Genomic DNA, 27,334 nt, shown 5'->3' on the forward strand with positions numbered 1-27,334 from the left:
GCACTCCACCGAACTAGTACGCTGTCAGCGGTGTTTCAGGCTGGATAGGCACCTACGGCCTCGGGAAACTATTGCAAAAATATATAAACAAAATCTTCGCACATATCCGTGTTATTTGATCGGTTTGGGTAATGGCCAGGCAATAATTTGAGATTCAAACGCAATGCGTTTCCGTCCACGACTACCAACTTCTAAGCAATACAATCGCCACTAAAAACTTTCTTTTCCAGAAGGCCTTGCATTTTGTTACAACAGGTCCACGGCATTTGAAGAGAGGAGACTGATTAGGCTATTAGACAACGAAATACATTGTATTATCTTTGGCCTTTTTTACAATTCAACAACAAGAAGAGAACTCATCGACTCGATTTTATTGGACAGGCTACGGGACAGGATCAGGATTAAAAATACATTGAGCTGCAACGCCACCAGCTTTCCTAGATACTACGATCCAAGGAATTATTTAACTGGTTAAATGCGGTACGAGGCTAAAATGATGCCGGTGAGAAATTCTGCCTTTAATTGCTTGAGAAAAGTTGTCACCATACTCGCCTATTTGCCTCTATGGTAGAGATATCTTACGCAACATTGTAGCGTTCTCGTCGGGCATTAAATTGACACATGGGGCCTAGCCATACTGTTGGTTACATTGTTGTGATCTCCACCAATGTGTTTTCAGTCATAAAGAAAAACTCAAGTTGCATTACACGTTATACATTACAATTTACACCGTTTTAATTGTATGTATTGTGTGTGTGTGTGTGTGACTTTCTTTCTGTAGGGTTGATGCAATTTAATGGTAGATTGCCTAATTCACGACAAATTCTAGACATTTAACAGATTTTCAGATAGTGTTCGTTCTTTTAAAAACGGCACGTCTTGATGTTTTTGTAGAGCCTGCTAGGCTAAAACTTGTATGGTGGGAAACCTTTTAATAATTTATTCACTAGGAAGCTATTATTATTGTTTACATTGGAAATACCCATACACAGCACTAAGGACTTGTAGTGAAGCCTAATGCATAATCAATCACCCGAGTGTCTACATTTATGTCCATAGGAGATTGAGCATTTCTCATCGATCTTTGTTCAAAAGCTCATTAATCCGATAGTTTTGACACAGATACATCATTTTGAACGTGGCAGTTATTTCTTTCCTTGAACAAGTCACCAACCAACTCTGTAGTAGAGGGCTGCATTCCCGACAGATAATTGCAGGTCCCGACAGATAATTTCCGCGCGGTCTTTTTTTACATGCTGCGGGTGGTCAGACAGAACTTTTGGATTAAACGATAATTTTCTACCTATTGTATTAAAAGCAGCTCTGTTCCATTATTCACAGACTCAGAATTGACTGCGTCAAGTTCAGTAGCCATTATAGCCTGATGAAGACAGCTTCTCTGTCGAAACATTGGTTATTCAATTATTGCATCGGAGCTCCTAGAGTGCGGCTATAGCAGAGATACTGACGAGATGCTTGTCTCCGCCCTAAGAATGACATTTCTTGACCACAGAGTGGAACGGCGGGCTGTCAAGCGCACGCCTATTCCTACCTTGGAATTGTTAGATTCATCTTGTTATTTGAATATTTTTTTTAAATATTCGATGAGGGGTGTTGACGTCATCTGTCTGTGTTCAATGGAGAGTGAGATGTTATGCTAGCTTTCTGAATATGCATAGACCATTTCAAACTCCCCCCCCCATACATAAACTGCTTGCTTAATTATCTGCTTAAAGTGGACAGATTTTTGGGCTGAGTAAACCCTCTTGCTTTGCCTCTTCTCTGGCTATATGAAAGAGTAGGCTGCCTTTGTCTATGTATGGGTGTAGAATCAGGTGGCAGTTATCTTTCCAAGGAAATTAACTAAAATATGATTAGGCAATAGTGAACTACATTGCCTAGAAATAAATATTGATCCCCATCTGAAAATCGTCCCACTACTAAAAGACAAGTTTTGCATATAGCCTATCTCAAGAGAAAGTGCAAGTGTCTGCTCTCTCAACTCTTCTCCCTTCAAACTGCGTTTAGCCTATTGGCTGATATAGCCCAGTAATACCGATAGCCTAATATATTGGGCCACGTGAGAATCCCTTTTAGCACATTTTGATTTAGCCTTTAGTGTGCAAAAATGCTGGGACCATGGTTGGCAGGTGAGCTGTGTCACATACACCTAAAATAACATTGCAGGACTGTGGTTGGGTTCGGGAGCGGGTGGGAGTTGGACAAAAAGCGAGCGGGTACGGAATAAAAAGCTGCTGGCAGGAGTGGGATGAAGTGATCATTCCCACACATACCAGTTGGTAATGTGGACCCCTGCCAACATGAGAGATCCATTCCTTTTGCTGCAGTGCTGAGCTCCATCTTTCAACACTTTTATTGAAATAGAGTATTACTTACTATACAGACGGGTATCCTGCAGTGTGTGCATCTCTCCCCCTCATTCCTCTCTTTCCAGTAACTGGATGAGTGAGTGAGTGAATGAATCATGTTGTCGGGCAGCAGTGACAGAGTACTCTCAGGATGACTCCCGTCTGCTAGATATGACCTAGCGCCACTATTCACACCCAGCCATTTGTTATCAGCAACCTCCGTTCACATGGAGATCAATATAAATCCTTATTCTTACCATACCATGTAGCTCTTTATAGGCACAGGAGACCTTGGGCCCGCGGGGGTGTGTCCGTATGTGCACGTGTCTTTGGTGTGTTAGCATCTACTCTGTGCTGTTAGTACGATCAGCATAATCCCTATCACAATATAGCCACGTTAGAACATGAGGTATTGTCTGTGCTTGTACAGTGCTCTGTGGGAGTTAGAATGTAGCAGCATTGTGGCTGGCTTGAGTGGGGGAGGGTGATAAAGGGGGTCACTGTTTTCTTAGGACAATGGGCAGCGACTCTTTATGATAGTGTGGAATAGGTGATTATGTGTGTCTTGTCGGTCTATGAAAGGAGATGCTCTCCATTTATTGGCACATTGTGGGCGTAGGCTAGTTGTACACAATAGTTTTACTCTGATTTACCTTCTGTCACAGCAAGCAGTGATTAACACATTTGGTCTTGAGCTGTGTACACAGTGTTGTAATCAAAGCTTGTTTTTTTACAGGTTTATTTTAGGGAGGTTAGTGTGGTTTTGAATTGATTAACCCCTGCCATGTTACAGTTTTGAAGGCTAAAGAGGTAATCCTGGTTAGCCTATAGGCCTAACTTTCTTTATTGGCCAAATCTCATGTTTAATTATTTCAAAATGTATACTGTTACAATGAGTTCTTAAACCTATACACATTTGTTCCTAAACAACAATGAAGTGTTCAATGTTGACTTAAACATATTGTCTTAATCAACCAAAACAACAACCACGTCAAACTAGGCTTGTGGGAAAATTAGGTAGTGTTGTGAGCAGCCCTGCTTTACTTTGCTGTATGTCAACAGAAACTTGAGGAGGCTTTCTTTGTGTCATGACTGACTGGCTTTGTGTTGACTCTCTGGGAGGGCTCCTTCTTATGCAACACCTGACATTCACACCAGTCAGGTGGAGGTTGGCTAGGCTGGGAGATCCAAGGACACATACAACTGTAAACAAATGGACCTCCACATGAAATGATCATGGGACCATGATCATGTTGTGGCCAATATACCACGGCTAAGGACTGTTCTGCCTGGAAGCAGCCCTTAGCCGTGGTATATTAGCCATATACCACAAGCCCCGAGGTGCCGTATTGCTATTATTAACTGATTACCAACGTAATTAGAGTAAAAATAAATGTTTTGTCATACCCATGGTATACGGTCTGATATACCACGGCTTTCAACCAATCAGTATTCTGTGCTCCAACCACAGTTTTATAAATATATTCATTAACTTTAAGCCTGAGACCCAAATGAGAAATTCTGTGTTTTCCTGGACCCAAGTTTTCGAAAACATGCAACTATATGTACATATCGGTACATTTCATTGCTCTTATGCCCATTAACAAAGCAACATAGACTAATAACAATTAAATGAAATACCCATAAATAGCTATTCATGTTTATTTTTCCCCCTTAAAAACACTCTTACATATCTGTCTAGGTTGGAACTGTTGCTGTTAAAATACAATAAATAATTACAATTCCTAACTGATTGATCACATCAATCAGATGTAGACCAGAAAACACACTCACAGTCCTAATGAGAGGTGTGTGGCTGGTTGAAGTTTTCAACAAGCAGGTATATTCTGGGCTCAGGTTTTGACAGTGCAACCCTGAGGTCATGCTCAGCATGGAGTCTGTTTCTTAAGTATGCCAGAGATGAGAACCTTGACTCGTATAGGTTTCTGGTGCCAAACTGGATCAGAACATCTACTGCTTTCTCAGCCAGGCAGGATACCGCTTCCTGCTGTAAATGAGCAACCCAGAACTGTGTGTGTTTGCATCAAAAAGCATCTTGTGTCAATCAGTGTATTCCAGTTCAGAATAAAAATGATTACTTGTATTTTAACAGCAACAGTTTTTTGCCATCTTCATCTGTACTGTTACTTAGTGCAACACTATCAGTAGCTAGATAGCTTGCTTTGGATAAAGTTAGGTAACTAGCTATTAGGTGTGTACAAGGGGATTGTTTGAAAGATAAACTCGCATCGACTACTATGAGAAATAGTACTCCCTTCTGCTTATCGTCACTTGTTATAAAATGACAAAAATGCTTTGCTAGCAGATTTACTTTTCCACTGTCGAAGCACTGTTTCCTGAAGCATTCTGCCCTGTTCTGAAAAAACTCCATGGGTTTACCGTCATGCAGTGGATGTTTGGTCAGGACCTGTCATTTTAATCTGTTCGTTTTGAGAGACTCATTACTAAGCACTTCCCTGTACAAAACAGATTGTGGGCGCTCCTCGTTATTTCTCTAAGTTTGTATTAAACCAAGAGAAACACATCGCTGTATTTGCGTTTCATGACAATTGAGCTCAGTCAGAACCTGTGGCTAAATTGAGTCCATTACATGATGGCGAGTTGGAATGACAAGCCAGTGGCTGACAGCGCATCATCTGCTGCTGAAGAAACTGCAGAAAAAAGATCTGGTAAACCGAAGCACTTCGGCATCTTCCACCCTCTCGCGCAGCTGCCAACCTGAGCAGAGACACTGCTGCTAAGCAGAGAGCGCACTGAACCGAGTGCATTTGCACTTGGCCAAAATCAATTCCGCACTGAACCGAGTGCATTTGCACTTGGCCAAAATCAATTCCAGTAATTAATGAAATAATTATACATGTACTGTGACACGTTGCGACCGGTTTCTGGTTGGCTTGAAGGGCATTCTAGAGCGTGCATTATTTCCATTTAACGCACGGTATAATTGTATGGTTTTGAAGTTCTTACATGTTATTTCGATTTTCATAATAGTGTAATGAAACAGCAGGGAGCAGGTCTCGAACCCTCGTCCTTCGAGCCCGAGGTCCGGCACGCTATGGACTGTGCCGCAAAAACATGCTCGTGCGGCAGAGTCGATTTCCGCGCTTATAAACCCAGGGTCGTTACACTACTCCCTCCTTTCAAAGAGCGCGTCCTCTCGCTAGCGACTCTACGTCTTACAGGAACGCGCTCACCGTCCAAGCACACGCACTGTCATGGATGCAAGGTCCGATCACTTCTGACACCAATGTAATGAAACAGCAGGGAGCAGGTCTCTTACCCTCTACTTTCTAGCCCGAAGTCCAGCGCGCTATCGGCTGTTCCGCAAAAGCATGCTCGTGCGGCAGAGTCGATTTCCGCGGTTATAAACCCAGGGTCGTTACACTAGCAAGATAGGATGATGATTTGTTAGCTGAGCTAGAAGTCTGTTTGTATGGTTACCAAGGCAACTATTCTAGCTAGTAAACATGCTAGCTACTTCAGTGGATGTTGTCATCTTTCTACTGGCAAATTAATACATTTCTAACGGCAAATATGTTCATTTATAGCGATGGTATCAAAGGGATAATCAACTCAGGGCTCTGTGTTCTCTAGAAAATAGTGCAATGCCATGGAAGGTCATGCGTTGTGGAACACACCTTCCACGTCTGGTACTATTTTCCAGAGAACATAGCCCCTCGTTGAGTGTCCCTAGACATTTTGGGACAGAAAAACACTTTCAGTATAAACTTAAAAGACTGAAACAGATATAAAGTATGGACCTATACAATTTGTAAATAATATAGGCCTAATCTTTGAGAACTAACAATCACCAAAATAAAAGCCAGACAGTCGGAGAATTGCAGGAAATTTGCATTAAAACTACAAAAACTTGTCTCAGCTCCATGGAGAAATTTGTAGAATTGAAGGAAATGGGTTTAAAAATGTCTACGCCACCAAGATGGGGACTCTAAAATTCAGACGGGCTGATGGTGCTTCTGCCATGTCCACCACCCAAGCCCCTTTTTGATCCCAATAAATCCCTGGAAGTGATTTGTAGAGGAGTGATTATGTTATATGCTAATATTAATATCTAGATAGGTTACTGTGTCATGTACTTTACAGCTGGAGACTCTGCTGAATAGCCTCAGTCATGAATGAGTTTCCTCCCCATAGCAGCTGAATGAGAATGGTTTTAGGTGTAGCTACTGAACCTGACCCTTCAGAAGAAGGGAGAAGGCACAGCACCATAGAATCACCCGACCAGGTGTCTACTTACCTGGCATAGAATCCAGAGTGACTGACGTGACGTCCGTGGTGGATTCAGGTGAAAGGGGCAAGGGTGTGTGACTATACTGTAGAGAGACTGACACAGTGAGGACATTGGGTGTCATGTCAGGGGCATTAATCCTCGTTCACCCATGGGGATGAGAGAGCCCAGAGCAGAGCACTGCAGCAGCCAGGGTTGGTCAGAGGAATTTGGGTCCCACACTCACTCACCTGTGCTAATGATCTCGTTATACTTTATCCTGCTTGTTCCAAATTCAGCTTAATAAAGACATTAAAACCTCTTAAGGATCTGACCCTTTTTAATTTTTTTCATCTCAATTTTCGCCTAAAATGACATAACCAAATCTAACTGCCTGTAGCTCAGGACTTGAAGCAAGGATATGCATATTCTTGATACCATTTGAAAGGAACCACTTTGAAGTTTGTGGAAATGTGAAGTTAATGTAGGAGAATATAACACATTAGATCTGGTAAAAGATAATACAAAGAAATAAAAAGCATTTCCCCCCCCATCTTTGAAATGCAAGAAAAAGGCCATACTATAATATTGCCGTTTAGGCGCAATTTAGATTTTGGCCACTAGATGGCAGCAGTGTGCGCAAAGTTTCAGATTGATCCAGTGAAGCGTTGCAATACTGGACCATATTTGTGCCGAATTGGTGCTGAATTGGTCAATTGATACGCATTCAAGTACATAACTATAGAGAACATACAAAAATGATATGGTAATACAACATTTTTGTTTACACACTACCAGGAATGTCATACATGATGGATCATTAGCTTTATACACTAACTTTCACACGTCTAGATGGCCGGCGTGGTGGGTGTGGAGCCAGAGACAGCAGGGATTCAAACCGTAGAACCCAGTTCTTATATTTGAATATAAAAATTGATTTTATCAATCAAAACTATGCTACATTTTATCTCTGGGACCCTCAGGATGACAAATCAGAGCAAGATGACTGAATATATGTATATTATTATGTGAATGTATCAAACCAGTTGCCATGATACATTTGTTGTGTTGTGCACTCCTCAAACAATAGCATGGTCATTTTTCACTGTACTAGCTACTGTATATTGGACAGTGCAGTTAGATTAACAAGAATTTAAGCTTTCTGCCCATATAAGACATGTCTATGTCCAGGAAACTTTTCTGTTACTTACAACGTCATGCTAATTACATTAGCGCACGTTAGCTCAACCGATCCCGTAGAGGTTAACTTGTCCCTTCTAAAATATCAATAAATGGGATTGGGGTTGTTGATCAACTCATTTGCCTAGTTAAATAAAAAATAAAAAACAGTTTGTCTAGGATAGGGAAGAATACGATTCTTGTTAGTTGGCTCATTCTGATTAATTTGGCTCCCATTTCTCTTTTCTCTTGTAGAAGGCTCATGTTTGCCTCACATCACAGTATAAAATGCAGAATGGAGAGACCATGAAAGGAGGAGTTTGGAGGGAAACATGGTGCAGTGCAGACAGAGACTGGAGGTTATGCTGAATTTAAGTAGGGAGTGACGTAGCCTACTGCAGACTACAGCACAAGTTGTTAGCTACCGCTCTCACCAATGACCTTCTCTCCTCTGTCTTCCACTTTAGTGGAGGTAGATGAAAAGGAATAATGTATAGAATATTCTGCCATGCGTAGATGAAAAGGAATAATGTATAGAGTATTCTGCCATGCGTTTTTGAAGGACTGCCTAGCTGGAGCAGATCCAAGTCTTCAGGCCCAGAGTTCTGCAGAGAGGACGGAAAAACAGATGCACACACCGAGAGATGCAGCCTGTCTTGATGCAGTCTATTGACTTCCTTAGAGGGGGCTCGTCGCTCAACAAGACCTAGCTGGATCGCTTTATCACCCTAGGAATATATGTAATGGACAGAGACTGTGTGCGCTTGCATATGTGCGTGTGGGACCCGGCAGCATGTCGTAGGTAACTCTGACTAGGTGCACACGGTGGTATTGATGTTTGCTCTCTAAGCAGGCCTTTAGTTATTAACTAGTTACTTTGACATTGAAGTCTATAACTCTTACTGTGCCTCATGTTTAGTCCTGGGGATCTGATAATGCAAACTGCTAAGGGGACAGTTTTGATACCCCCCCCACCCCCTCCCCTTCTCTCATGGTAACTCAACAAAATAGATATTGAGTTTGTACTAAAGGAGAATAACATACAGCAGTATCGACCCTTATTTTGCGGGACAGTGTAGCCTACATAAATCGTATTTCTTTTGCAGCACCACATGTGTCGTAGGTAACGTGTTCATTCTGTTTGAGTGGGAGCGGCACACACACACACACTGCCCTCATCCTACTTGTAATTGGCTATTTTAAACCCAGTAGATCTGAAAGAATGCCTAAACAACTGGAGAGGCCTGATAAGCCGTTCCCCCAGCAATCTGCCTTAATGGTTAACGTTAGGATTGGGAGTAGACCTGTCTGATCTTAGATCAGGGCAGTCAATACCTCAATCCCATTGGGCTAGGTCATCATGACTCTACAAGGAGGGTGTGTGCGTGTGTGTGTGTGTGTGTGTGTGTGTGTGTGTGTGTGTGTGTGTGTGTGTGTGTGTGTGTGTGTGTGTGTGTGTGTGTGTGTGTGTGTGTGTGTGTGTGTGTGTGTGTGTGTGTGTGTGTGTGTGTGTGTGTGTGTGTGTGTGAGAAAGAGAAAGGCACAAAATTGCCCACTTGGTCAATCTTGTTTGGAAGGGCAGCAGGGTGTAGCATGCACGCAACACACACATGTGCACACAGGAACCCCCTGGGTCATGGTTGAGAGGGTACGGTAGTGTCATCAGCTGTGGCTGCTCTCCTGCTCTCAGAAGTGCTTTCATAAAATGAATCATAGACAGACAGGCTTTGATGTTGTTCTGCGTACCAGCGGCTTTCATCAGACAGACCCATGCCTGTCTAGTCACAACAGGATATTGTGTGCACCTGCTAATTTGACTGGCAGCTGGCACACTCTTTTAGGACATTATTAGAAACCACCCATGTTCCTCAAGTGGGTAATGCAGCACAGCATCTGGTTCCATCCCCTCTTTTTTTGGTTATGATACTGAAATTAAACCTTCACTTTCAGGGCTGATATACTAGGCTATGTTTTTGATAGTGTATAACTATTGTATCTTAGTCATTGCTCCTGATTGCTGACCTGTGCAGGTTTTTGTCCCTTATCTCCATTCAGACCATGTAGTACCCTTGGCCTGTGTGTTACTGGAGATCTACGGTGATGCTGAATCTGCTACACTCTCTCTTGGGTGAAAGTGTCAAGGTTTAGACTAGTACAGTCAGTGGTTCCCAACCGGGGTACTAGGACCCCTGGGGGGTACTTCGCCTATCCCCAGAGGATACTTGAGAAGACTCATGAGACCATAGGCTTACTGGTAAAATGCACATGAGGGGGTACTTCTGAGCAGAGCATAATTCAGTTGGTGGTACATTAACCGAAAAAGGTTGTGAGCCACTGGACTAGTACATTGCTTTTTTATGGCTTGGGTTAATTGTTTTGATACTGAATAGGAATGTCAGATTAATGTAGGCCTATTTGTCTTAGACATTTTTTGCTCTGCTTTGTTAAACAGCTGTTATGCTGTTTTGTTATTTCTTAATCGACTCATTAGGTTTTTATTGACCTGTGTTTATTTCTCTGGCTGTGGCGTTAATGAATATTTTAATGAGCTCTGGGGTAGTGTCTCAGCACCACTCTCCACACTTTAGTGCACTTTTCTACTGCACTTCCACTCTCCCGTTCTGCTCTAGCATTTGTATTAACTTCAACATTATTATAGATCATGTTGACATAAGAGAATGAACGTCATAGAAAATTGTTTCATCAGGACATTGATAAAATAAATGGTATTTACAGGTAACTGCCAAAATAAAGGAAACGCTAACAACTTGACATAATAGGGCATTGGGCCACCACGAGCTGCCAGAACAACGTCAATGTACCTTGGCATAGAGTCTAGTGTCTGGAACTCTATTGGAGAGATGTGACACAATTCTCCCATGAGAAATTCCATAATTTGGTGTTTTGTTGATGGTGGTGGAAAATGCTGTCTCAGGCACCGCTCCAGAATCTCCCATACAGTAAGTGTTCAATTTGGTTGATCTGGTGATTGAGACACACACACCCTTTAAACCCCCTATGGTCCTTTGAGACCTCTCTTTGAAAGTCACAGATCTATCCTAGCCATGGTAGCCCAAAAAATGGGTAACTGGGCATTTCTATACATGACCCTAAGCATGATGGGATGTTATTTGCTGAATTAACTCAGGAACCACAACTGTGTGGAAGCACCTGCTTTCAATATACTTTGTCTCCCTCATTTACTCGTGTTTCCTTTAATTTGGCAAGTTAACTGTATGTGCTACTTGTTGGCAACAAATGGGCAATATACTGGCCATAATATGCAGTACTGTATATTTTTTGTATCCACCACTCCTCTCTAATCTCTTCCTCTTCCTCTCTCGTGATATATTCAGAAGTATTTTACATACAATGTATTTTGTGTGAAAGGGAGGGAGAGATGGAGGGAGGGGGATGAAGGTCAGGAGCAGAAGCCACCAAGTGCCAACTCATCCAGTGTAGGCTGAGAGAGAGCGCAATGGCATGGTCTGTCTGGATCATTAACTTTAGTGCTGAGCCCCAGAGGGCTTTACCTTATGTCACAACTCTTTCTCTCTCTCTCTCTCTCTCTCTCTCTCTCTCTCTCTCTCTCTCTCTCTCTCTCATTTCACTCTCTCTCCCCCTCCCTATCCCTCTCTCCTAACATTAACAGAGTCCTCTGGATGTCCTACATTCCTTGCAAGAGCTGATGTTGTCAACTGAACTCCATGCTTGTCTTACATGATTTGTTGCCCCCACACAACAACCAAGCAGCCATAAACGATCATGTATCTGGGTCACTGTTATTTGAAACGTTGCAGAGCAAATCTGGCAAACCCCTCCTGCAAAGCTGAAGCTTCTACCCTCCTAGAGCTGTTGAATGATCCACACACGCTGTAGTCCAGTGGTCCAAAAATCGAATCTAATTTTATTGGTCACATGCACACATTTAGCAGATGTTATTGCGGTTGTAGTGAAACGCTTGTAGAGAAGTGGAGTGCTGGCTCGAGGTTGAGGTTTCCCTTCTGCGCAAAGGCTGATCCCAGATATTTGGCACAGATCTTGGATAAGCTTTAAGCACAGATCTAGGACCAGGACAAAAAAACAACAGCAACTAAAAACTCTTCCGTGTTTAGGAACTTAATGAGGGCAGGGGGCTCCCCTTTTAGGCGACGTTTGTGAAAGATTTGTCTGTCATTGTTAACCCTTTCTCTTTATCTGGGGTGGTACTTTGGAGGGTTGGCGTGAATCACTGAAACCACTGTGACCCTTTCATTTACAACCCCCCCATCACCCTACTGTAGTAAGCCAAGCATGAGCTATGGCTTATTACCTAATTGTTCTATAAAGTGTCCATTTGCGTCCTAATTTACCAAAGCTACTGGTTAGGTCTGGACCACCTAGATTATCTGCATCATCAGCAGTGATTTGAATTGTTTGTATTGGGCGGTTACTTTTGATTACTTACACCTGCACATTTAAAAAGAGAGAACATTTATGGTTAGAATGGACTCTGAGAAGTATGGCTACCTAGTTAGGACAATGTCAGTGTTCTGAAAAGACAGAGTAAGTGAATGGAATGTAGTTGATGCCTTTTTGGAATCTGCTCTAACTGTTCTGGTGCTCTCACTTAAAGCCACACAAGGATAGGAACCCATTTTAGACCATTGAGATCCAGTGACGTGTGTGGAGCCCACTCCTTTGAACAGTGTGCCTTCGGAAAGTATTCAGACCCCTTGACTTTTCCACATTTTGTTACATTACACCCTTATTCAAAAAATGTTAATCCCTAGCATTCTACACACAATACCCCATAATGACACAGCAAAAAGATATTTAGAAATGTATGCTAATTTATAAAAAATAAAAATCATACCTTATTGACATAAGTATTCTGACCCTTTGTTATGAGACTCAATTGAGCTCAGGTGCATCCTGTTTCCATTGATCATCCTTGATTTTTCTACAACTTGGGAGTCCACCTGTGGTAAATTCAATTGATAGGACATGATTTGGAAAGGCACACAACTGTCAATATAAGGTCCCACAGTTGACAGTGCATGTCAGAACAAAAACCAAGCCATAAGGTCAAAGGAATTGTCCCTAGAGTTCCGAGACAGGATTGTGTTGAGGAACAGATCAGGGGAGGGTACCAAAACATTTTTCTGCAGCATTGAAGGTCCCCAAGAACACAGTGGCCTCCATCATTCTTAAATGGAAGAAGTTTGGAACCACCAAGACTCTTCTTGGAGCTGGCCACCCGGGCAAACTGAGCAATCGAGGGAGAAGGGTCTTGGTCAGGGAGGTGACCAAGAACCCGATGGTCACTCTGACAGAGCTCCAGAGTTCCTCTATGGCGATGAGAGAACCTTCCAGAAGGACAACCATCTCTGCAGCATTCCACCACTCAGGCCTTTATGGTAGAGGGACCAGACAGACGCCACTCTTCAGTAAAAGGCACATGACTGCCCGCTTGGAGTTTGCCAAAAGGCACCTAAAAACACGATTCTCTGGTCTGATGAAACCAACATTGAACTATTTGGCCTGAATGCCAAGCGTCACATCTGTGCTCTTATGGGAACTGTCAACTGTAGGACCTTATATAGACAGGTGTGTGCCTTTCCAAATCATGTCCAATCAATTGAATTTACCACAGGTGGACTCAAATCAAATTGTAGAAACATCTCAAGGATGATCAATGAAAACAGGATGCACCTAAGCTCAATTTCGAGTCTCAGAGCAAAGGGTCTGAAACTTATGTTAATAAGTTATTTCTGTTTAACATTTTTAATATGTTTGCAAAAATGTCAACCGTTTTTTTGCTTTGTCTTTATGGTTTATTGTGTGTAGATTGACGAGAAAAACTATTTAATCCATTTTAGAATAAGGCTGTAATGTAACAAAAAAAAAGAAAAGTGAAGGGATCTGAATACATTCCGAATGCACTATACACTTAGTGTACCAAACATTAGGAACACCTGCCCTTTCCATGACAGACTATCCAGGTGAAAGCTGTGATCCCTTATTGATGTCACCTGTTAAATCCACTTCAATCAGTGTATATGAAATTTAAAGAAGTAATTAAAAACCTTGAGACAATTGAGACATGGATTGTGTATGTGTGCCCATTCAGAGGTTCAATGGGCAAGAAAAAATATGTAAGTGCCTTTGAACGGGGTATGGTAGTAGGTGCCAGGTGTACTGGTTTGAATGTGTCAAGAACTGCAACAGTGCTGGGTTTTTCACGCTCAAGTGTCCCATGTGTATCAAGAATGGTCCACCAGCCAACTTGACACAACTGTGGGAAGAATTGGAGTCAACATAGGCCAGCATCCCTTTGGAAAGCTTTTGACACCTTGTAGAGTCCATGCCCCGACAAATGTAGGCTGTTGTAAGGCCAAAAGGGAGTGCAACTCAATATTAGGAAGGTGTTCCTAATGTTTTTCTATTTTCAGTGTGTTTATATGGACACACCTACTCGTTTAAGGATTTTTCTTTAGTTTTACTATTTTCTACATTGTAGAGTAATAGTGAACACATAAAAATTATGAAATAACACATGGAATTATGTAGTGACCAAAAAAAGTGTTGAATAAATTACAATTTATTTTATATTTGAGGTTCTTCAAAGTAGCCACCCTTTGCCTTGATGACAGTTTTCTACACTCTTGACATTATCTCAACCAACTTCATGAGGTAGTCACCTGGAATGCATTTCAATTAACAGGTGTGCCTTGTTAAAAGTTAATTTGTTGAATTTCTTTCCTTTTTAATGTGTTTGAGCCAATCAGTTATGTTGTGACAAGGTAGAGGTAGAATACAGAAGATAGCCCGATTTGGTAAAAGACCAAGTCCATATTATGGCAAGAACAGCTCAAATAAGAAAAGAGAAATGACAGTCCATTACTTTAAGACATGAAGTTCAGTCAATCTGGAAAAAGTCAATTGTGGTCTCCACAATCACCCAACATCAACCCATTTGAGATGGCTTGGGATGAGTTGGACTGCAGAGTCAAAGAAAAGCAGCCAACAAGTGCTCAGCATATGTGGAAACTCCTTCAAGACTGTTGGAAAAGCATTCCAGGTGAAGCTGGTTGAGAGAATGCCAAGAGTGTGCAAAGCTGTCATCAAGGAAAAGGGTGGATACTTTGAAGAATCTCACATTTTAAATATATTTTGTTTAATACTTTTTTGGTTACTACATGATTCCATATGTGTTATTTCATAGTTTTGATGTCATCACTATTATTCTACAATGTAGAAAATAGTAAAAATAAAGAAAAATCCTTGAATGAGTAGGTGTGTCCAAACTTTTGACTGGTACTGTGTGTGTGTGTGCGCGCTCACACAGGTAACTGCCAAAATAAAGGAAACACCAACATAAAGTATCTTTAGTAGGGCGTTGGGACACCACGAGCCAGAACAGCTTAAATGCACCTTGGCATAGATTCTACAAGTGTCTGGAATTTTATTGGAGGGATACGATGCCATTCTGCCACGAGATATTCCATAATTTGGTGTTTTGTTGATGGTGGTGGAAATACTATCTCTAGCGCCACTCTAGATTCTCCCATAAGCATTCAATTGGGTTGACATCTGGTACCCGAGACAGCCATGGCATATGGTTGACATCGTTTTCAAACCATTCAGTGACCACTCTTGCCCTGTGGATCTGGGAATTGTCATCCTATGGGAGCATAGCCATGGAAGCCAAAATAATGGTCAAAATTACAATGTTAAGCACTTTTAGTACCTCAGTAGGTAGAAAGACGCTATATAAAGCCAATCCATTATTTTTATTTATTTGTTTAATTTTATTTAACTAGGCAAGTCAGTTTATAACAAATTCTTATTTACAATGACGGCCTACCAAAAAGCAAAAGGCCTCCTTAGGGGTCGGGGGCTGGGATAAAAAAAATATATATAAAATATAGGACAAAACACACATCACAACAAGAGAGACCAAAGACAACAACATAGCAAGTCAGCAACACATGACAAAACAGCGTGGTAGCAACACAACATGGTTGCAGCACAAAACAGGGTACAAACATTATTGGGCACAGACAGCAGCACAAAGGGCAAGAAGGTAGACAACAATACATCACGCAAAGCAGCCACAACTGTCAGTTAGAGTGTCCATGATTGAGTCTTTGAATGAAGAGATTGAGATAAAACTGTCCAGTTTGAGTGTTTGTTGCAGCTCGTTCCAGTCGCTAGCTGCAGCGAACTGAAAAGACGAGCGACCCAGGGATGTGTGTGCTTTGAGGACCTTTAGCAGAATGTGACTGGCAGAACGGGTGTTGTATGTGGGGGATGAGGGCTGCAGTAGATATCTCAGATTATTGTTAAGATGGCCTGCCCAGAATTTCATGTCATCATGTTAATATCCTGTGTTTGTCTCTCTCTGCCCCTCAGATGTTCTTGACAGTGTACCTCAGTAACAATGACCAGCATTTTACCGAGGTGCCCGTTACCCTGGAGACGCTGTGCCGGGACGTGGTGGAGCTGTGTAAGGAGCCCGGAGAGACAGAATGCCACCTGGCTGAGATGTGGCGCGGATCTGGTGAGCCTTCTCCCATTTACACCTGTAGATGCCTGTCAATCTGACAACTAACACATGTAGAGGCCTGTGAGATAAGGAACCTGGACCAGTAACAATACCTATGATCTAGTGATTACATGAGGAAAACACATCTAGGCTAATCTTCTAATCAAACTTCAAGAGCATATGAAACATAAATAGGGAGAGTTTTGAGACAAAATACTATTTTGGAAAGCACACAAAGAATAGAGGTGTGCTGACTGTGTGCCAACTGGCCAGACTTGATGCTTCCTCTGAAGAGCTAAACTTTGTCTGTGTCTCTGTTGCTAATAAACTGGGTGTGTTATTCCCTAAAAAAACAGTTGCACACTGTTTTGGGGTCTGCACTGATGTAAAACTTTCTGTGTGTTCTAGGCTTGGGCGATATACTGTTTATACAGTTTTTTTTCTAAATTATTTGGTTTGCTAACTTTCTAGCTAAGTGGCTAGATGTCAAGATCAAGCTTTTTGGTTACAGCAGAGACATTCAAACCCCTCCTGGATCAAGATCCCTGTTGCCTAAATTGTTTTATTCGTCAAAAACATTAGCACACGTTGTGTGCAATTCCGGTAATACCGTATGCCCCGGTATGATACAGAAACGGTATGACGGTATGAAAATCTGGATACTGCCCTACCCTAGTGTGTAATGTCCTGATTATTTGACTGTTCTTTTTTTGTTTAAGAGTGACAACATGATCGATATGGTTGGAACATTCTAAATACATTGCTGCAATAATCAACTATGTGATTAGTACTTCTGTATAATGAAGAGAAGATGGATGAGGGTGTTAAAGGTTGGAGTGGTTGACTAATAGGCCTGTTGGATCAGAACCAGCTCAGCTGAAAGCATCAACAACATATCTTTATCCTTCCCTGAGGCACCACCTCTCTGGGACATGAAGTGAAAATGTGACTCGTTTCAGGAAGCTATGCGTATGTCACGTGTCACTACTTCACTGGAGAGGCATTTGAATGTAAACATGTATTTTTTTAATCAAAATGTGTTTTTTGGTAGAAATGCCTTCTGGAACGTGAACTGCCTTAATAAGAAACTTGTATGCCATCTGTAAATATGAATACAGTTGTTACATTTACGAGCCTAGTTGGTTTAGCCACGGTAAAAGTCAGGAACCTTCCCACTAGCCATGCTTGGTAGAGATAATGGATGGGCTGGACATGCCGAGAGATGAGTTCGGATTGGTCTGCTATGTAGCACGTTTCTGTCTAATAACAAAGGGCTACTCTATGTGTAGGTAATCCTTCCTAACACAGCTTTTTTTAAAGATATCACAATTAACTACAAAAGTGTTGCTCTCCACTTTCTGGAGGACAGTTTTGAAATCAGTGGAATGCCCGGTGGAAGCAGAGTGTGATAGCTAAGGAGATGGAGAACATTCTGGTGTTTGATTGCAAATATGTGTAGGGAGTCAAAGAGAACACACGAAGGCTGTTGTATAAAAAAACCTGTCTCCGGATTACATCTTCAAACTAAGGGCAACCATGGCATCCGTGACAGAGAGGGAGAAGAGTTCATCCATGGTTACTGGTAATTGAGTCTAGTTTGCTACATTTTCAGATATTATAAGTTTCTCTAATTTTATCCGAAAGTCGTTTCCAACAAGTTAAAGAGTACTGTTAGCTAGCTAGTTAACATGACCTAGCTGGCTCACTAGCTAAAGTTACATGTATGATCTGTGTAGTAATATTATTTGTATCTCAGAGCCATTTGAATTGCTACATGTCTAAACAAAAGACTCCACTATGCAAGGTACCATTTCACTGTATCGTTTACACCTTCTGTATCCTGTGACAAGTACATTTAGATTTTAGTTGATATAGTGTGTGTTTACCAGAGATAGTAATGTGAAGAACAACATGACCTGCGCCAAATTCAAATTAGGATACAACGTTAGGCCAAGTTCTAAAATTCTCCGGGAGAATGCCCTGCTTTTATTTCGTCATGATCACATCCATAAACTATTTTCTGTAATTAGCTTGCCATCAACTTGTAAATAATGATCTTGTTGTGAGTTTATTTTCCTGTAATAATGAATACAAATTAGCTGAAGTTAAGACGTTGTCAGCTATATAATGTGGTCATTATTTGAACTGGCTAGCCTGCTAACTTAACATTTTGCTAGCTAGCTAACAAGCTAGAAACGAACCAAAACATTGCTTAGAAAGTTGCGTTTTGTTGCCTGGTTTGCTAGATTGACATATACTGAATTCATGTTCAAACGGATAGGTTTATTGGCGTTAAATTATACCAGTTATGCAACCCACATTACACACACCTGGCAACCATCGTTATGCACAACTGGACTTCATCAGTACCTTGATTACTTCCCCTTTTATTTAGCCCTCAGTAGCCTCAGTCTTCAGGCAGTATTGGTTTGTTTTCATGTTCAGTACGCAACTCCTGTTTTGTTCATTTGCCTTTCATCATTGTTATTCAACTCTCCTTCTGCACCTGCTTCCTGACTCCCTGTGTATACATGACAAAGGGCCATTTTCTCAAGTGGGGTTACACGTTTTTCAACTTTTAAAGCAGAATGACTTTCCCAGTGTTCCTCAGCTGTAGTGTATGATGTACCATTTTCTAGCTATGTCTCTACTTTTATCCAATGTTAAAAAAAAACACAATTTCAAGTTTTGCTACTTAAGTCTTGATTAAATGCATATCCTCAAAATGTAGACTAGCCTCCCCCAGTCAGTCAGTGGGGTCTGATCGGATTCACAAACCACACGACACGTGTCATACGACACACACATTGACTGCTTTTCTTTTGAGATTAAATTACTAACATTTACAGATGAATGTATGTTTGTCCAATGCATGGATGCTGGATTTGAAGTTGCATGCGTGTACATTTGTTCTACTCCTGTCACTTTAAACCAATGATGTAAAACACATCAATACTGCTAGGCAGGGTTAGAATTAAACACTGATCTTTTTTAGGATGATAGTGGGTTTAAACTTTTTCATTTTATAGGAGGTGCCCATGTCATTATTTCCAAATCTTGGGGGGTGCAAATATTTGTGCTGGTTTATTGTTACCCCAAGCACCACTAACTCGATTCCATAACATCCTAAACCTGTGAGTGTGTGTTCTCTAGTCTAACACCTTCTTCTCTTCCCCACCTCCACTCCCATCAGAGCGACCTGTAGGAGATGGGGAGCGGATGTTGGACGTGCTTCAGCGCTGGGGACAGCACAGGGCAGAGGTGCGCTTCTTCCTGCGTCACGACCGAGCGCCCAGCAGAGAATCAGGTTAGTTCCCAACCACCTAACAGGATGAGATGGATACAGAAGAACAAAAGCATGCCACACACCACACATACAGTACCAGTCAAAAGTTTGGACACACCTACTCATTCAAGGGTTTTTCTTTATTTTTACTATTTTCTGCATTGTAGAATTATAGTGAAGACATCAAAACGATTAAATAACACATATAGAATCATGTAGTAACCAAAACAAGTGTTAAATCAAAAATATATTTTATATTTGAGAACCTTCAAAGTAGCCACCCTTTGCCTTGATGACAGCTTTGCACACTCTTGGCATTCTCTCAACCAGCTTCATGATGTAGTCACCTGGAATGTTTTTCAATTAGCAGGTGTGCCTTGTTAATTTGTGGAATTTCTTTCCTTCTTAATGCGTTTGAGCCAATCAGTTGTGCTGTGACAAGGTAGGGGTGGTATTCAGAAGATAGACCTATTTGGCAAAAGACCAAGTCCATGTTATGGCAAGAATAGTTCAAGTAAGAAAAGAGAAATGACAGTCCATCATTACTTTAAGACATGAAGGTCCGTCAATCCGTCAATCCGTCAAGCATTAAGCGCTGTGTTGAAACTGCCTCTCATGAGGACCGCCACAGGAAAGGAAGACCCAGAGTTACCTCTGCTGCAAAGGATAAGTTCATTAGAGTTACCAGGCTCAGAAATTGCAGCCCAAATAAATGCTTCAGAGTTCAAGTAGAAGACACATCTCAACATCAACTGTTCAGAGAAGACTGCGTGAATCAGGCCTTCATGGTCAAATTGCTTCAAAGTAACCACTACTAAAGGACATGAGTAAGAAGAAGAGACTTGCTTGGGCCAAGAAACACGAGCAATGGACATTAGACCGGTGGAAATCTGTCCTTTTGGTCTGATGAGTTTGGTTCCAACCGCCTTGTCTTTGTGAGACGCAGAGTAGGTGAACGGATGATCTCTGCATGTGTGGTTCCCACCGTGAAGCACGGAGAAGAAGGTGTGATGGTGTAGGGGTGCTTTGTTGGTGACACTGCCAGTGATTTATTTAGAATTCAAGGCACACTTAACCAGCATGGCTACAACAGCATTCTGCAGCGATACGCCATCCCATCTGGTTTACGCTTAGTGGGACTATTATTTGTTTTTCAACAGGACAATGACCCAACAGACCTCCAGGCTGTGTAAGGGCTATTTAACCAAGAAGGAGAGTGATGGAGTGCTGCATCAGATGACCTGGCCTCCACAATCACCCGACCTCAACTCAATTGAGATGGTTTGGGATGAGTTAGAGCGCAGAGTGAAAGAAAAGCAGCCAACAAGTGCTCAGCATATAACTCCTTCAGGACTGTTGGAAAAGCATTCCAGGTGAAGCTGGTTGAGAGAATGCCAAGAGTGTGCAAAGCTGTCATTTCATAGTTGGGATGTCTTCACTATTATTCTACAATGTAGAAAATAGTAAAAATAAAGAAAAACCCTTGAATGAGTAGGTGTGTCCAAACTTTGGACTTGTACTGTATATACACATGTTCATAAACACACCAGACAGTGTAAAGACACAGGCCTGTTATCAATTACGTAACAAGTTGTTAGAAAGTAGAAACTCGGATGGCCCTCCCTCCCCACAATACATGGATTGTACAACAGAAGCCTAAGACCCCCTTGATCCACATACAGTGGGGAGAACAAGTATTTGATACACTGCCGATTTTGCAGGTTTTCCTACTTACAAAGCATGTAGAGGTCTGTAATTTTTATCATAGGTACACTTCAACTGTGAGAGACGGAATCTAAAACAAAAATCCAGAAAATCACATTGTATGATTTTTAAATAATTAATTTGCATTTTATTGCATGACATAAGTATTTGATCACCTACCAACCAGTAAGAATTCCGGCTCTCACAGACCTGTTAGTTTTTCTTTAAGAAGCCCTCCAGTTCTCCACTCATTACCTGTATTAACTGCACCTGTTTGAACTCGTTACCTGTATAAAAGACACCTGTCCACACACTCAATCAAACAGACTCCAACCTCTCCACAATGGCCAAGACCAGAGAGCTGTGTAAGGACATCAGGGATAAATTGTAGACCTGTACAAGGCTGGGATGGGCTACAGGACAATAGCCAAGCAGCTTGGTGAGAAGGCAACAACTGTTGGCACAATTATTAGAAAATGGAAGAAGTTCAAGATGACGGTCAATCACCCTCGGTCTGGGGCTCCATGCAAGATCTCACCTCGTGGGGCATCAATGATCATGAGGAATGTGAGGGATCAGCCCAGAACTACACGGCAGGACCTGGTCAATGACCTGAAGAGAGCTGGGACCACAGTCTCAAAGAAAACCATTAGTAACACACTACGCCGTCATGGATTAAAATCCTGCAGCGCACGCAAGGTCCCCCTGCTCAAGCCAGCGCATGTCCAGGCCCGTCTGAAGTTTGCCAATGACCATCTGGATGATCCAGAGGAGGAATGGGAGAAGGTCATGTGGTCTGATGATTCAAAAATAGAGCTTTTTGGTCTAAACTCCACTCGCCGTGTTTGGAGGAAGAAGAAGGATGAGTACAACCCCAAGAACACCATCCCAACCGTGAAGCATGGAGGTGGAAACATAATTCTTTGGGGATGCTTTTCTGCAAAGGGGACAGGACGACTGCACCGTATTGAGGGGAGGATGGATGGGGCCATGTATTGCGAGATCTTAGCCAACAACCTCCTTCCCTCAGTAAGAGCATTGATGATGGGTCGTGGCTGGGTCTTCCAGCATGACAACGACCCGAAACACACAGCCAGGGCAACTAAGGAGTGGCTCCGTAAGAAGTATCTCAAGGTCCTGGAGTGGCCTAGCCAGTCTCCAGACCTGAACCCAATAGAAAATCTTTGGAGGGAGCCGAAAGTCCGTATTGCCCAGCGACAGCCCCGAAACCTGAAGGATCTGGAGAAGGTCTGTATGGAGGAGTGGGCCAAAATCCCTGCTGCAGTGTGTGCAAACCTGGTCAAGAACTACAGGAAACGTATGATCTCTGTAATTGCAAACAAAGGATTCTGTACCAAATATTAAGTTCTGCTTTTCTGATGTATCAAATACTTATGTCATGCAATAAAATGCTAATTAATTACTTAAAAATCATACAATGTGATTTTCTGGATTTTTGTTTTAGATTCCGTCTCTCACAGTTGAAGTGTACCTATGATAAAAATTACAGACCTCTACATGCTTTGTAAGTAGGAAAATATGCAAAATCAGCAGTGTATCAAATACTTGTTCTCCCCACTGTATGCCTACAGTTTTCTATTACAAGTCTTCAAATCCCAGACAAGCCTTCATTGACCTAATGCTCCAGGGCTGTCATTGTGAAGGGGTGTTGAAATTACATCTCTATAAATGAGTTAGTCCTCTGGTGGTGGGGATCCTCTCAGCCCCTCATTGCGTAACTACTAAGCCCTTGACCCCTCACAGCTTTGATCTGGCTCTGGGATTAGATGGCTGTTTTCCTTTCTGGCCATTTTAGCCTGCTCTTTTTTCCCCACACTGTTAGCTTGTTTGTACTTAGGCCATGTCTTCGTAGTTGGTGCCCATTGCGTTCTTTCCGATAGAGTTAGTTAGCCTTGTTAGTTAGCCTTGTGATACAATCAGCTAACTAAGCATTGTGTTTTCTCCTATAGGGAGAGCTTAGCCTTTTTTTCTCCCATCTCCTTTCTTCTTTCTCATAAAGTGAGCTTAGCTAGCTACCAAAAGAGATGGCTATTTGCTCCATTAAGTTAACAAAGTAGCCTATTAAGTTAATTTGCCAATGTGATATCATTAGCTTGTAGGCTAATTATTTATCCAGAGTTAGTTTAGCGTATTATTTTGCCCCTGAGTAGTCCCCAGGCATAGCCCATGATTGTAACAGAGGTTGTCCAAAACTATTATTTAAGTTACTTGGTAAAGGCTTTATCTAGGGCCGGTGCTCAAGGGATTAGATCAGGTTCATTGGCTCCCTAAAACCTCCCCAACCACACAAATACGCTACGCATGTGCACATACACACATTCTGACTCGATGAGCAGCTCCTCAGAAACCCAGAGTGCTGTAGTAAATTTGGAGATTATGACCTGTCTCTGGCGACACTGATCTCTTTGTGCTGGCTGAGTGGTTTAGCTCGTTGCTAATGCTGGCCAGTCTGTATTTGTGTAACCTCCTTTTGAACCCTACTCTCCAGCTGAAGGAACCTTTTGCAGAACGTGTGTCAGTGTATGGTATCTGAGCGAGCAATCACTTTTTCAGTCACTCATATCATCTGTAATTCCAACAAACACTTTTCAAGAGTTTCTCATAGTTTCCAAAACAGACTTGGTGGCTTTTTCATGTTTCCAGTCCCCCAGAAAACTTCTGCTACTTTACTCTTCTCTCCGAGTGTCTTTGACTGAGGTTTTGAACATGTGTTTCAGGTGGCTCCCGAGGATCAGACTCAAAGAGGAATGGAGTGAAGAGCTCCTCAGATAGACGGATGGAGAACGGGGTGAGTCCCGAAACCATTGACTTTAGACAAACACTTGGAGACCTTTTGAAAAGTGTTTCATTCAGTCACTCACTTTGTGCAGTATACAGTTGCTAATTGCAGAGTGTACATGTACATTTCCTATCCTATGAGTCGTTGGACTGGGCTATGTTTGACCATTTCCTCTCCCTGCTCTTGGTATGCTGGTGTTAGTTTCAGACTTTAAACCTGTAACAGCTATAGCTTCCAAAGAGAAGGAGCGGGAAAAACAGGTTTGGTTACTCCTGTGTCACCAATTGCACAAAAAAAATCCCTATATTTGAGCTTGTGCTATTTACCCACATGCAGAGACTGTACTTGTTCTACTTGGCTTCAGGCCTGTCCTAACAGATGCAAAACACATATTTCCCTTGTTTTAGAGTGAGAGAGAGAGGGTGTTTGTACGTAGACTATTCGGTGTTTGTCTTACTTTGCCAACTCCCGTGTGTGTGTGCGTGCGCGTTGGAGTGTGTAGCTGACTCTCTTTCTGTTGTGCAGGTGTCGGCCCCACGGATGGACATGACTCTGGCTGAGCTGCAGGAAATGGCTGCCAGACAGCAGCAGCAGATAGATGCACAGCAGCAACTCCTCGCCTCCAAGGTAACGAGGGAGGGTAGAAAGAAAGAGAGGGGGGATGGAAAGGGGCTAATGAGACATGGATGAAGAAAGAATGCAAGGGCGAGCAAGTGGGGTCGGATGAAAGACGGAGATGCTGAGAGAGCAAGAGAAAGTGAAAGAGGGTGGGTAAAGTAATGGAAATAAAGGAGAGATTGAAAAACAGAGATGGGGTGAGAGACAAAGAGGGACGATTAAAGGTGAGGACAAAGTGATAGAGAAAAGTTGAGAAGGGGGAATTATCAGGGAGCGAAAAAGGTTTTTAAGGAATAGGAAGAGATTGCAAGATAACCCTTTTGATGAAGCATCTGGTTCATGGGATGACCTTGAGCAGGTGGAGTGATGGAGAAGCTAACAAACAGGAAAATCAAAACATGTTATGTCACATGCACCAAATACAACTGGTGTAGACTTTACAGTGAAATGCTTGCTTATGATCCCTTCCCAACAATGCAGAATTTAAAATAATAATAATAAAAAACATTTAATAAAATAGTAAGACAAGGAATAAAATAAAATGCACAAGAATGGAGCTATATACAGGGAGTACCAGTACCAGATCGATGTGCCAAGGTACGCGGAATGTGAGGTAGATATGTACACGAAGGCAGGGTAAAGTGACTAGGCATCAGGATAGATAACAATAATAGTAAAACAAAGAACAGTAGCAGCAGCAAATTATGAATGTAAAAGTGTGTGTGTGTGTGTGTGTGTGTGTGTGTGTGTGTGTTTGAATTGTCGGGTTTTGTGTGGGAGTGTCAATGTAGTGTGTGTGTGTGTGTGTGTGTGCTTTCTTGTGAATGACCTCCATTACTGAGCGCAAAGTTGATTGCATGTGTCTCATTGAAACATGGCTGTCATCAGACTGTAGTGCTGCTCTTATTGAATCTTACCCCCCGGACTACAGCTTTTCATATTCTAACAGAAAAGGGGAAAAAGGGTGTGGGGTCAGCCTCTATTTTTTACTAATGCTCTCCGCTGTAAGGACATTTCGTTTGGCAACTTTGGGTGTTTTAAGCATCATGTTTTACTCTTTAAATGTCAGCCACCAGTACTGGCCATAACCCTGTATAGATCACCAAGGCACTAACCCACTTTCTTTACTGATGTATCTGAACTATTGTCTATTGTCCTTAAGAACTATGCTAAAGTCATTGTCTTGAGTGATACTCCACCTTCCTCTTGTGATGATTTAATTGATAACTTTAATAGCAAATTAAGGGCAACCATTGATGCCATAGCTCCAGTAAAGTTGAAAAAGGCCACTTGGATGAGTGAGGAAACTAATCAATTTAAGAGAAATTGCAGAAAGGCCGAGCGGAAGTGGAGAAAGTCAAAGTTGCAGGTCCGTTATGCTATTCTGAGAGAGCAAGTTGGCATATACAGTACCAGTTTGGACACCTACTCATTCAAGGGTTTTTCTTTATTTTTACTATTTTCTGCATCTCATCCATGCCTTACTGCATTCCATGTCTGAAATGTGCTGTATAAATAAAGCTTGATTTGATTTGATCAACCAGGAGAGCGTTGCTGGAAAATACACTATTGTTTTAAAGTATAACCTTTCTCAGGAGATTCATGTCACGTTTATGGCACAATGAGTAGTTCATTGTTAAACTTTGACTGTAGTGATATTCAAATGTTCAATTATAACTAATGACAGGTACTGTATGTTTGGCAGGATAGCATGCCAGAAAAGCAGCATTTAATATAATTGAAAACAGGTCATAGATACACCAAAATGTACATACATTTAAAATTATATAGTAGGCTGTCAATTAAATGATGAAGTAAAGAAATGACTTTGTTCAGGGAAGGTGTAGGAGCAGCTGCTATGGTTTATAAAACAGCAAGCCTCCGTAACCATCCTCTTTCTTTTCTCTTACTCTCCCCTCCACAGGAGCAGTGTCTGCTACCTGAAGCCACAGCAGAGGCAGCAAAAACACTGTAATAACGCAATCTCTCCTCTCTCCTCTCGACTCCCCCTGTCTATAGGAGCAGCGTCTGCGCTACATGAGGCAGCAGCAGCAAGCGTCGGAGCAGGAGAAGTTGCAGCGTCTCAAGGAGAATGTGGAGAACCAGGAGACCAGGCTGAAGAAGGTCCGGGCCCTCAAGGGCCAGGTGGAGCAAAAACGCCTCAGCAACGGCAAGCTAGGTGAGCACAGTGTTGCTATGAATGGGCGAGGGATTGGTTGTTGTTTGGATTGATTGAGCGGTGAATTGATTGGGGGATTTGTGTAGGATGACTGACTGATCGATTGGTTCTAACCTCCTCTCTCTCTCATCTTTAGTGGAGGAGATAGAGCAGATGAACAGTCTGTTCCAACAGAAGCAGAAGGAGCTGGTGGTGGCTGTGTCCAAGGTGGAGGAGCTCAGCAGACAGCTGGAGATGCTCAAGAACGGCAAGATGGACTCCTTCCACGACAACCAGAGCTCTGTGGCTGAACTGGACCGCCTCTACAAGGAGCTACAGGTGTGATTGGAGTTTGCAGATGTGGGACAATTGAAAATTCCATTGCACTTGAACTAAATCCCAGGTGCTCAGTTGTTAGAAAGTGTTTTACATATGCATGCT

The 27,334-nt window shown here is 42.1% G+C and overlaps 1 protein-coding gene across 3 annotated transcripts in view; it reads left to right on the forward strand.

Moving 5' to 3' along the window:
* Window positions 1-27,334, forward strand: part of LOC139570874 (apoptosis-stimulating of p53 protein 2-like) — a 49,092-nt gene continuing 21,758 nt past the window's right edge. For all 3 annotated transcript variants that reach the window (XM_071393168.1, XM_071393169.1, XM_071393171.1), the window contains exons 1-7: window positions 1-502; window positions 16,195-16,342; window positions 19,521-19,634; window positions 24,056-24,126; window positions 24,643-24,744; window positions 26,755-26,914; window positions 27,051-27,232. In XM_071393168.1, coding sequence (XP_071249269.1) covers window positions 476-502; window positions 16,195-16,342; window positions 19,521-19,634; window positions 24,056-24,126; window positions 24,643-24,744; window positions 26,755-26,914; window positions 27,051-27,232 — 804 coding nt within the window. In that variant the 5' untranslated portion in view covers window positions 1-475. The remainder of the gene's footprint in view (window positions 503-16,194; window positions 16,343-19,520; window positions 19,635-24,055; window positions 24,127-24,642; window positions 24,745-26,754; window positions 26,915-27,050; window positions 27,233-27,334) is intronic.

The sequence above is a fragment of the Salvelinus alpinus genome, chromosome 3 (genome assembly GCF_045679555.1).
Source record: "Salvelinus alpinus chromosome 3, SLU_Salpinus.1, whole genome shotgun sequence".
Taxonomy (NCBI): Eukaryota; Metazoa; Chordata; class Actinopteri; order Salmoniformes; family Salmonidae; genus Salvelinus; species Salvelinus alpinus.